Source organism: Vigna umbellata, chromosome 9 (assembly GCF_029865625.1).
Source record: "Vigna umbellata cultivar VRB3 chromosome 9, Vumbellata_1.0, whole genome shotgun sequence".
Lineage (NCBI taxonomy): Eukaryota > Viridiplantae > Streptophyta > Magnoliopsida > Fabales > Fabaceae > Vigna > Vigna umbellata.
In genome coordinates, this window is record NC_142173.1 from 20,580,253 (window position 1) to 20,592,994 (window position 12,742).

General features: G+C 41.1%; 1 protein-coding gene across 1 annotated transcript; it reads right to left on the minus strand.

The window, feature by feature from the left end:
• Positions 1–1,586: 1,586 nt before the first annotated feature.
• Positions 1,587–6,560, minus strand: LOC148192882 (uncharacterized). The gene is made up of 5 exons (XM_088099299.1): positions 5,945–6,560; positions 5,452–5,468; positions 5,254–5,343; positions 5,190–5,205; positions 1,587–1,759 (listed from the first exon to the last, which is right to left on the minus strand). The coding sequence occupies exons 1-5, from the start codon at positions 6,558–6,560 to the stop codon at positions 1,587–1,589; spliced, it is 912 nt and encodes a 303-aa protein (XP_087955425.1).
• Positions 6,561–12,742: the final 6,182 nt, after the last annotated feature.

Genomic DNA, 12,742 nt, shown 5'->3' on the forward strand with positions numbered 1-12,742 from the left:
TTACCTTCTTTCAAATCCCAAAAACCAGAATGGAATCAGATTTCTCAATCAGGAAAATGGCTAAGATAAACAAGGTAATGGAATGACAAAAACAGCAGAGCAACTGACTTGAGATCAGATTAATAAAGCAAATAAAAGATCCAATTATGATTCAGCAGAACATGATTAACATGTGAGAGACAAAACTAGATAACCAACAAATGACAAGCAAGAAACAAAGCTTTTGATCAAAGTGAGCACTCAAATGGAACTTAATGAATAGAGCTAGAACAGATTTTTAAAGCAAGAAAATCAAAACCCACAACAAGTTGAAACTGAATTCACATGCAGCGTACAGAACTGAATTTTCAAAACTGTTAAATGGAATGCCACAAAGAAACCAGTGTATATGTTTAAATCTGAAATCTGTTTTGAAATTGGTTTCAACTGGATTGTACAGGTCTGAAAAGCTTTTTACATTGAATATATCATATTCATGTTTTTGTATATTTTTTTTTTATCACAGATCCTTGCTATTGCTACAATCCAGTTCTCTTGAAATGATCTAATTCACAAGAAAATTCAGCACTGCAGTTCCAACTTGTACAAAAATTTGAACTTAAAATTTGGGGTTTCAAAGGTGAAATTGCACAAAGGCTGATATAACTCGAATTAAGCTATTGCATCATGTTTGAAATATCAAAACAACTTGTTTTGCTCTGAAATTGGATGCAGAAAGTAGTAATTCGAAAATTGAACTTGCAATAGCCAATTATGCAATCAAACAGCTCAACTACACCACCAGTTTTAAGTTTTATGGAGTCAATTGACAAATTATTGATGAAAATGACTTTAAAACAGCAATTTGAAGCTTAAACACGACACAAGGAAGTTAATGCAAGATTTCCAGCATGATCTATATGCCAGAACAGATTTTAAAACAAAAAAACTAGACTCAAACAAGATAATGCAGATCGGTCAACTGCAACTTTGATACTATTGGAGTGTTCACAAGATGCCACCAAGCTATTTGCTTCAGCAATTAATGGCTTAAGTGGTGTGCACCTGATACTAACTCATTCAATCATTTTATCACCAAAATAATATGTATTGGCCATGACAATAAACGCAAATCAAAATACACATCAACAGTACGTTAAATCTGAGATTACGGTCACTTTTGCATGCACCCGAGCTCACAATGAAGGTATCATAGCTCATATGGTGTATAGCCACTGATCATATATTCCAGAATCTCAGAAAAAACTCAACACAACTTTGAACACAAAATTTATGACATTTTAAGCAATTAAACATGACTGTAAACATGACAGAATATGATTCATCAATGAAAATGACTCAACAAAAATTTGGACCGATTAAGATGATGAAAGACACAACCAAAACAAGGTTAGCATACAAGAAATGACTCAAGCAGAAACCTAATGAACAGATCAAGACCAAAAACACATGAATCAACACAAGACAGAGAAGGAATCATAATGAACAACACGAATATTGAAGAGATTCAACACGAATGAATAAGATCAAGACAGAATCGAAACAACTCGTGAATTTCATAACAACGCAAGAAACTTAAACTCAGATCAGAGACGCGAATCAATGGAGAGATACTTAGCTTTCGAAGCGCGGAGAACCTGAGCTCTGATTACCACATGATAGGCGACGGCTTGAGCTGAATCCGGAAACGACGAGAAACCGGGATTTGCTCGAGATGAAGACCGGGAAGCAGCGGAAGAAACAGACGTAGTCAAGAACCCTAGCATTTGGATTCGAAGATGAACAGCGAGGAACAAACCAGAGATTCGAGGTTTGTTCGGTTGAAAACCTAAGGTTTGATGCGGAAGCGGTTTGAGCGATGGAGAAGTGTTTTAGGCGATGAGAAAGGATCTAATCGGTGGAGAATGGTCGTGAAGCAGAGATGAAGATGTGGTTCGGAGGGATCTATCAGACGTGAGAAGTTTGAGATTCGGAGGTGACGAATCTCATGAGGAAAAGGATTCGGAGGCTTCGCTGATGAAATCTCGTGAGGGAATAAGGCACGCGTGGCATTAGATATGATGCAAGCCCCGAGGAAGCTTTCAATTGATGAGAGTGGCGTGAGATGGATGCTACGGAGGAGAGAGAATCTGATAATGGAAAATGAGAGAATGGATGGTGTGAATGGAAGGTGGCTAGAGGAGATCCTTTGGGATTCTCTAGCTTTGACTTTCAAGGTAGAATTGATCTGGAGTGTTCTCAACAGAATAACAATTCATTATGCTCAAAAGTACCTTACAATAGGTGGTGGCATGTCTATATATAGGACTAAAAGTCCCTCCTATCTAGCACATGCCTAACACATGTTTTTAATAAAAGTAAAAGAAATACTATACTAAACTAATTAGCCTTGGTCCCCGCGTATCAGAAAAGCTCCAAAAAACAAGAATTACCATGGTGATAAAGTCTTGAAGATTTCTTGAGAAGCAAGTTTGATATACAAAGTCTGGTCGTTCTGCACAGGAAGGTGCATTCTGCTTGATCAGGAAAAGCTTTGGCAAACGTTGAGTGTTGCTAGTTTTCCTATGGTGTTACAGGAAGAAGAACTTGGTTCTTGACTTTAAGGGTGTCTCAAAGGGTTGACAGCAGAAGAGGAGTGTTCTTGCTGCTTGTCTGTTTTTGTATTGCCTATAGTTAGATTAGTGAGTTAGAGAGGTGATTTACATTTTGACGTGAGGTTGTTGTAAAGCCCTTGGTGTAAAAACTCAGATCTATATAGTGCATTGACTTCCATCTCGGGTTGATTGGAAGGACACTGGATGTAGGCTTGGCCGAACCAGTATAAAAACTCAGTGTTTGAATTTTCTTATCCCTTCTTTCTGCATTAATCGATTATACTATCATTACATTTGATTAAGTAAACTGCAGCATTGCACACATTCTTACTTACGATTCAAGAAAGTTTAAAGACTTTCTCTTTTGTGAAAACGATTTTAAAAACAAACATTTTTATTATTTTAATATTTTTAAATTGTTCTATATTTTGAAAGAAGAGTTAATATAATTCTTTTATTAAATTTGCGTTGTTGTAATTCTATAGTGCCATTCGATATTTATTATTTATATATATTATTTTCGTAAAGAAAAAGTTAATTTTAATTAATCATATATATTTCATATTTTTCTTAAACAGTATTGTTATAAATTTGTTATCGTTAAATTAATAGTAATTGTAACATCCCAACATATAGTAATTACCATAATCAGAATTAATTACATTAATCATATATAAAACAGTGCAGTCTTACAAAATCTGAACTAGCGTCTAATTGCCGAACGGCATAATCATAAAGAAATAACGAACGCTTATACAAGCAAGAGTTCAGGGACGAACGGTCTTACAAAACTATAACCGAACGTTCAAAATAACATAAATAAAACTAACTACAAACACTCGCGAGCGCTCTAAGGCTCGGCTTTAACTTCTACATCCACCAGGTTAGCGTCTTCCAAAATTTCTTCTTCTAGCACTTCTTCAAGTGACGCACCTCCATCTGCTCACATCCACACGGATGATCATTGCAATGACAGGACGAACGTACATATACAAGGCGACAACACAAGGAAACGAAAGGGTAAGCTTATATAATTTAAATTATACATCAACATATAAAATAAACATATCATTCCACGCAAGCACTCATGTAACATTATATGACTATATATATATATATATACATATATATATATATATATATATATATATATATATATATATTTATGACGACCGTCCGGACTGTATGATCTGTGTAGCTACAAGCGTCCTCGCACCCGAGTGGTGTAGTAGCCGGGATATACCTAATCAGCTGCCACTCGAGGTTAGTCCGTTCTTACGTCGCCCATGTTAACTTATGGACTAAGGACCTCCTGCCATTCCCACACATGAACTACTCCTCTCTACTTGAGAATGAGTGTCACGGAATATCAGGATGGACCAAGCCTGGCTTAGCTTATCCACAGTCATACTTTACCAAATTTAACATTCAAATATATATAAGAGACGTTCCTCCATGGAACGCTCGTTCAAATCCCATACTCATAGAATCACTCAATATAGTGTTCGCATGGTAAGATCTTATAATTTATCATCATTCTCATATTTAACTTTAAGAGCATAAAAGGACGAACGTCTAAAATAAGTACTGGATGGACGAACGTGACTCTCTGTTTGGTCAGTTAAATGAAACGACTCAATTTGAAGGAGTACTGATACTTAGAAAATTTCATAATAAAGATCTTGAACCAGATTCAATATAGGAAGGATGGTTAATAATACTTAGAAATTTTCTTTGAAGGAATTTGTACATGGAAGACCGATACTAGTATTAGAACGAACGTAAGAAGGTGAATATTCAAATACTTGAACGAACGCTATTTTATCCAAGTGGTTGTTCAATAATACGAGTACTTAGTATGTGACCGAGCACTGACTATGACGAAAGCTAGGTAAATGACCGAGCATCAATTTCGACGAACGCTTGGTAGAAGGTCGAGTGCTACTCAGGACGAACGTTCGACATAAGACCGAACGCTATTTAGGACGAACGTTCGGTATCAGACCGAACGCTATTTAGGACGAACGTTCGGTATCAGACCGAACGCTATTTAGGACGAACGTTCGGTATCAGACCGAACGCTATTTAGGACGAACGTTCGGTATCAGACCGAACGTTATTTTAGGACGAACGCTTGGTATAAGACCGAACGTTTCTTAATTCCATATTATTTAATTTAAAGCATACTACAACTCTAGGCTGAGCCGAACGCTCAAGCATAGTAATTCAATGAAGGCGCTCGTTCTCAAACCGAACTCTTTCCAAATGAAAGAATTCTACTCTAAGTCTTTGTCAGAGAAACCGAACGGTATAAGACCGTACGATGACGAACGTAATTTATCATAGAGAGAATTATCATATTTAGATTTTTCCAACTATCTTAACTTTTCATTTTTCATACGATTCATACTTCATAACTTCATATCCAATATTAATCTACAGATCTTATAGAATTTATCACATTAATAACTCATATATTACATTAATCATCCATCTTCCATACATATCAAACCAACATGCGGATCAACCAAATAAGAATTCATATTCATCCATACAATCAGTATTCGTTCATGCATACTCAAACAGCCCACATACATATCTTCATAACATTCTTTCATACAACACACAAGTATAAATTAAACATATAAGCTTCCCTTACCTGGATAGCAGTGTATTCCCAAAGAGCAAGATTTAGTGCTTCCTCTAACAACTTCCTACCCTCGGTTTCGCTCAACAGTTTCCACTTAATCTAAAACACCAGAAATCGGAATAACTCAGACCTAGAACCCATGCATGCAACCAGAACTAGGGTTCGCATGAAACCAAAAGGACGAAAGCTTTAGCAATGAGGACTTACCAGTTCCGTTCCAAATTCTGTTCGGATCAGAATGACGCTCACGTCTCCAGGAACGTTTCTACGGTTCTGAAACGTGATCGGAGAAGAAGGTGATGAGTTATAGTAGAGAGAAAGTGAACTGGTTCTAGAGAGAAGTTGGAGAAAATGAAGAGTTTGGTTCTGAGGAAGAAGAAGAGTGCGTGCAGGTGAGAGAGCGTTTTTCGAAACTCAGTTTTGTTAATTTCCACGCCCAAACGAACGAGCGTCTCCTCTGCTGACACCTGCACTCTCACTTCTGACTTCCGAAACTTCTACGTGACAAGTGGCGCTCTTGCATGCAGCGTTTAGTGCGTTTTTAATGCACTGAACGTGTGGCGCGTTGCATTTATGGAAGCAGTCAGGTGACTCAGCAGTGAAATAATGACAGATTTGACAGTAATCATGGTTTAAATTTCTGAGACTTCACATTCCACCTATCTACAAAAATTTTCGACCTCGAAAATTAAAGACTCACCCGGAAATAGATTAGGGTATAAGTCCTTCATGGCACTCTCAACTTCCCACGTTGAATCACCAGTCTTAGCGTCCCACACCATCTTCACCAAACGAACGTCCTTGCCTTTATAGTACTTGGTGCGGCTATCTTCTATACGGACTGGATGCAGCTCCACCGTTCGGTCTGGACGAAGCTGGACGTCCTCCAACTCCAGTACATGTGATGGATTCGCTATATACTTCCGAAGTTGAGAAACGTGGAAAACTGGGTGAAGGTTTGATAGTTGAGGCGGCAATGCAAGCTCGTACGCTACTGGTCCGATCTTCCTCAGAATCTGGTATGGTCCAATGAATTTGGGAGACAGCTTCTTTGGACGAACGGCTCGGCCTACACCAGTGATTGGGTTGAGTCGAAGGAACACATGATCTCCAGCAGCGAACTCCAACGGTCTTCTCCTCTTATCAGCATAAGATTTCTGCCTGCTCAAAGACGTCTTCAACCTCTCCTGAATTTGCTTGACTTTCTCGGTCGTTTGCTGGATAAGCTCGGGTCCAGTTAGCACGTTCTCTCCTTCCTTGAACCAACAAAGTGGCGTTCGACATTTTCTCCCATAAAGTGCTTCAAACGGTGCCATTCCAATGCTCGCTTGGAAACTGTTGTTATACGTGAACTCCACCAGTGGCAAGACTTCATCCCATGCGCCCATGTGATCTAGGACGCACGTCCTCAGCAAGTCTTCTAACGTCTGGATAGTTCTTTCAGACTGGCCGTCCGTTTGTGGATGATACGCTGAACTCATTTGTAGTCTGCTCCCTAACTCACCTTGTAGAGATTGCCAAAACCGAGATGTGAATCTCGTGTCTCGGTCAGAAACTATGCTTGAAGGCACTCCATGCAGACGAACGATCTCCTTAATATACAACTTAGCCAGATTCGTCATCGACATCTTCAAGTTCACGGCCAGGAAGTGGGCGCTCTTCGTTAGTCTGTCCACAATCACCCAAATCGAGTCATGATTTCTGACCGTACGTGGTAGATGGGTCACGAAATCCATGGATATGCTATCCCACTTCCATTCGGGAATTTCCAATTGCTGCAGTAGGCCGCCAGGTCTTTGGTGTTCCGCCTTCGCTCGTTGACAGGTTAGACAAGATGCCACAAAACGAGCGACATCGCTCTTCATTCCAGGCCACCAAAATGATTTCCGGAGATCTTGATACATCTTAGTCATGCCAGGGTGCATGCTAAGACGGCTGTGATGACCTTCCTCCAGAATAATTCTTTTCAGCTCGCCATCATCTGGAACGCACGTCCTACCCAGATAACGCAACATGCCATCCGTTCCCGTATTGAACCCCTTAGCTTGATCCGAACCGAGCGCGCTCAAAATCTTCACCAGCTCCTCATCCTCACGTTGCTTCACTCTAATTCGATCAAACACATCGCTAGATATTCTAAGGTTACAGCACTTGATGCTGCTCGGTTCTAACTCAAACTGTAACCTTAGATCTCTGAAACTCTCTACTAAGCTCAACTCGCGCACCATCATGGACGACACATGCACCACCTTTCTGCTAAGAGCGTCCGCTACCACGTTAGCTTTCCCAGGGTGATACAGCAGCTCAAAATCATAATCTTTCAGAAATTCTAGCCAATGCCTCTGCCTCATGTTCAACTCCTTCTGATCAAATAAATATTTGAGGCTCTTGTGATCACTGAAGACTTGGAACGTGGATCCGTACAAGAAATGTCTCCAAATCTTCAGCGCAAAAACGACCGCTGCCAACTCCAGGTCGTGCGTTGGGTAATTCCTTTCGTGAATCCTCAACTGACGAGACGCATAAGCCACCGCTCGCTTCTCTTGCATCAAAACACAACCCAAACCTTGGTGAGAGGCGTCGCAATATACTTCGAAAGGTTTAGACGCGTCTGGAATAACTAACACTGGAGCGCTCGTCAATTTCACTTTCAACTCCTGGAAACTGGCCTCACAACGATCGGTCCAGGCGAACGGCTGGTCTTTACGAGTCAACTGAGTTAGCGGCGCCACTATCTTAGCAAAACCCTCAATGAAACGTCTGTAGTAGCCCGCCAGTCCAACAAAACTACGTACCTCAGTGACCGAACGCGGACTCTCCCATTCCAGTACCGCTCGCACTTTCGCTGGATCTACCGAGATGCCTCCAGCCGACACCACATGACCCAAAAACTGAATCTCCTTCATCCAGAATTCACACTTAGACAACTTGGCATATAGCTCCTTCTCCCGTAACACTCCAAGTACAAGTCTAAGATGTTCTTCATGCTCGTCTTCGTTCTTGGAATAGATGAGAATATCATCTATGAAGACGACCACAAACTTATCCAAATAAGGCCTGAATATGCGGTTCATATATTCCATGAACACGGCTGGAGCGTTCGTTACTCCAAAAGGCATCACCACATATTCATAATGCCCATAGCGAGACCTGAATGTTGTCTTCTGGATGTCGTCCTCCTTAACCCTGATTTGATGATACCCGGATCTCAAATCTATCTTTGAGAACACTACAGCCCCATGCAACTGATCCAGCAGGTCATCTATCCTTGGCAATGGGTATTTGTTCTTGATGGTCAGCTTATTCAATTGCCTGTAGTCTATACATAACCGAGAGCTGCCATCCTTCTTCCTTACTAACAGCACGGGCGCTCCCCAGGGTGATACGCTCGGCCTAATGAATTTCTTCTCTATCAACTCTTCAATTTGCTCCTTGAGTTCAGCTAACTCAGCAGACGACATTCGATATGGCTGAACCGAGATAGGAGCCGCTGTCGTCACCAAATCAATGGTAAACTCCACTTCACGACGAGGGGGAAGTCCAGGTATCTCTTCCGGGAAAACGTCCGCAAATTCTTTCACAACCGATCGTCCATTGCTGTCACTAGTGGACGATCGTCCTAAATTCGCATTCCCAACTTCTCCATCTTCATGCGTCATAATGAGAAAACAGCTGGCGCCTTCCATAATGTCTTCTTTTAGTTGGCCGAGCGTCACTGAAAGAACTTCTTCTTCTTCACCAGGGAAGATTAATTCCTTCGCTCCACAATCAATAAGAATGCGATTGGCAGCCAACCAATCCATTCCTAAAATCACCTCCAACCCTTGAAGAGGTAAGCAGATAAGGCTAACCTTGAACTTACGCCCTTCCACTTCTATGGGACACTTGACGCACATAGTGGAAGTCCTAACCTCACCCGCTGCTGGTGTAGACACCACCAGATCAAACTGCATCTCGCTCACTTCTAATCCCAGCTTTTCAACACACGCCTTCGAGATGAAGGAGTGCGTTGCCCCCGAATCATACAAAGCACAACACGGTCTACCAAACAGCATGCATTCACCAATTATAAGATTACCTTAGCTCGCTGCCTCAGCGCTCGTTATAGCATACACTCGCCCACTCGCTTGGGCTCGTCCACCCCTTGGCTGATTCCTTCCAGCGGTCGGTGGTCTCATTACTGCTCGCCCACTCATATTGCACTCGTGATCCAAGTGCCCATTCCTTCCGCAACGGTTGCAGTGCTTTCCTCCCACTAACTGAGGGCACGAAGACCTATAATGCGGTCCTCCGCACCGGAAACAAACCACACTTCCCTGTCCAGACTGTCCGACAGGGACTACTGCTTGAGATCCGCTCGTCTGAGAAGGCTGGTTTGGACGAGCGTATGGAGGTCTCCTCTGAACAGTTCCTCCTCTGGACACGATCGGTCCCCTACTCACCTGTTGCTGCCTCTTCAACCGTTCCGCCTCTGCCATATTCTTCTCCAAAACCTTGGCTCGCTCAACCATAGCAGGAAACGACCGGATACATAAACTTGAGATCAATACTTTCAGGTCACTCCTCAGCCCATTCTCAAATTTCCTGCACTGCCACTCCTCACTGGTGGCCATCGTGTTGAACCTCAGAAGATGTTTAAAGGTGTTGGTATACTCCAACACTGACTTTGCCCCTTGTGACAGTTGAAGAAACTCAACTTCCTTAGCGTAACGAACGCTATCTGGGAAGTACTCCTCATAAAATTTGCCTCTGAAGACCGCCCAGGTGATGGGATTCTGACCGTCCGTTAAGATGGCTTTCATACTCGTCCACCAGTGGCTAGCTTCACCAGTCAACAAGTACTCTGTAAAAGCCAAGCGGCTCTCATCTGGACACCTCTTAGCATCGTAAATACGCTCCATGTCTCTCAGCCACTGGTCCGCCTCATCAGGAAGGCATTTTCCACTGAATTTAGCCGGATGATGTTGGAGGAAACTCTCCAAACTCCATTCAGCTGCAGGCGGGGCAGCGTTGGAAGAAGACGCTCCCGGGGTGTGTCTTGTAGCAGCTAAGATCTCCATTAATTGTCTTTGCGTCGTCTCAGAATTGGCACGAGAGGCCTCCAAACTCTGAATAGCGGCCTGGTTTTGCTGCATCAGAGTGGCGTTCTGTTCCAGTAAAGTTGTGTTTTGTTGATGCAGCCTTTCAACCACGGTTTCCAACAACCTAGTGTTGCTGGACGTATCGGACTCATTCGGTTGAGGAGGAGGAGGAAGTCTAGGCGCCATTAGTTCTCTGGATCAGAGAAAAACGAGCGTTAGTAATGTTCAAGAGTTAAAACAATAACTCATTAACACATAATAAGCACACAGCAAAAACGTAGTGCACTCATAACCTACAGTGTTCCTTAAAAGGACAAAACTGCTCTGATACCACTAATGTAACATCCCAACATATAGTAATTACCATAATCAGAATTAATTACATTAATCATATATAAAACAGTGCAGTCTTACAAAATCTGAACTAGCGTCTAATTGCCGAACGGCATAATCATAAAGAAATAACGAACGCTTATACAAGCAAGAGTTCAGGGACGAACGGTCTTACAAAACTATAACCGAACGTTCAAAATAACATAAATAAAACTAACTACAAACACTCGCGAGCGCTCTAAGGCTCGGCTTTAACTTCTACATCCACCAGGTTAGCGTCTTCCAAAATTTCTTCTTCTAGCACTTCTTCAAGTGACGCACCTCCATCTGCTCACATCCACACGGATGATCATTGCAATGACAGGACGAACGTACATATACAAGGCGACAACACAAGGAAACGAAAGGGTAAGCTTATATAATTTAAATTATACATCAACATATAAAATAAACATATCATTCCACGCAAGCACTCATGTAACATTATATGACTATATATATATATATATATATATATATATATATATATATATATATATATATATATATATATATATTTATGACGACCGTCCGGACTGTATGATCTGTGTAGCTACAAGCGTCCTCGCACCCGAGTGGTGTAGTAGCCGGGATATACCTAATCAGCTGCCACTCGAGGTTAGTCCGTTCTTACGTCGCCCATGTTAACTTATGGACTAAGGACCTCCTGCCATTCCCACACATGAACTACTCCTCTCTACTTGAGAATGAGTGTCACGGAATATCAGGATGGACCAAGCCTGGCTTAGCTTATCCACAGTCATACTTTACCAAATTTAACATTCAAATATATATAAGAGACGTTCCTCCATGGAACGCTCGTTCAAATCCCATACTCATAGAATCACTCAATATAGTGTTCGCATGGTAAGATCTTATAATTTATCATCATTCTCATATTTAACTTTAAGAGCATAAAAGGACGAACGTCTAAAATAAGTACTGGATGGACGAACGTGACTCTCTGTTTGGTCAGTTAAATGAAACGACTCAATTTGAAGGAGTACTGATACTTAGAAAATTTCATAATAAAGATCTTGAACCAGATTCAATATAGGAAGGATGGTTAATAATACTTAGAAATTTTCTTTGAAGGAATTTGTACATGGAAGACCGATACTAGTATTAGAACGAACGTAAGAAGGTGAATATTCAAATACTTGAACGAACGCTATTTTATCCAAGTGGTTGTTCAATAATACGAGTACTTAGTATGTGACCGAGCACTGACTATGACGAAAGCTAGGTAAATGACCGAGCATCAATTTCGACGAACGCTTGGTAGAAGGTCGAGTGCTACTCAGGACGAACGTTCGACATAAGACCGAACGCTATTTAGGACGAACGTTCGGTATCAGACCGAACGCTATTTAGGACGAACGTTCGGTATCAGACCGAACGCTATTTAGGACGAACGTTCGGTATCAGACCGAACGCTATTTAGGACGAACGTTCGGTATCAGACCGAACGTTATTTTAGGACGAACGCTTGGTATAAGACCGAACGTTTCTTAATTCCATATTATTTAATTTAAAGCATACTACAACTCTAGGCTGAGCCGAACGCTCAAGCATAGTAATTCAATGAAGGCGCTCGTTCTCAAACCGAACTCTTTCCAAATGAAAGAATTCTACTCTAAGTCTTTGTCAGAGAAACCGAACGGTATAAGACCGTACGATGACGAACGTAATTTATCATAGAGAGAATTATCATATTCAGATTTTTCCAACTATCTTAACTTTTCATTTTTCATACGATTCATACTTCATAACTTCATATCCAATATTAATCTACAGATCTTATAGAATTTATCACATTAATAACTCATATATTACATTAATCATCCATCTTCCATACATATCAAACCAACATGCGGATCAACCAAATAAGAATTCATATTCATCCATACAATCAGTATTCGTTCATGCATACTCAAACAGCCCACATACATATCTTCATAACATTCTTTCATACAACACACAAGTATAAATTAAACATATAAGCTTCCCTTACCTAGATAGCAGTGTATTCCCAAAGAGCAAGA

What these genes read in the sequence shown, in the direction of transcription:
- LOC148192882 (XM_088099299.1), bottom strand. Translation starts at nt 6,560, where the DNA reads ATGGCACCGTTTGAAGCACTTTATGGGAGAAAATGTCGAACGCCACTT.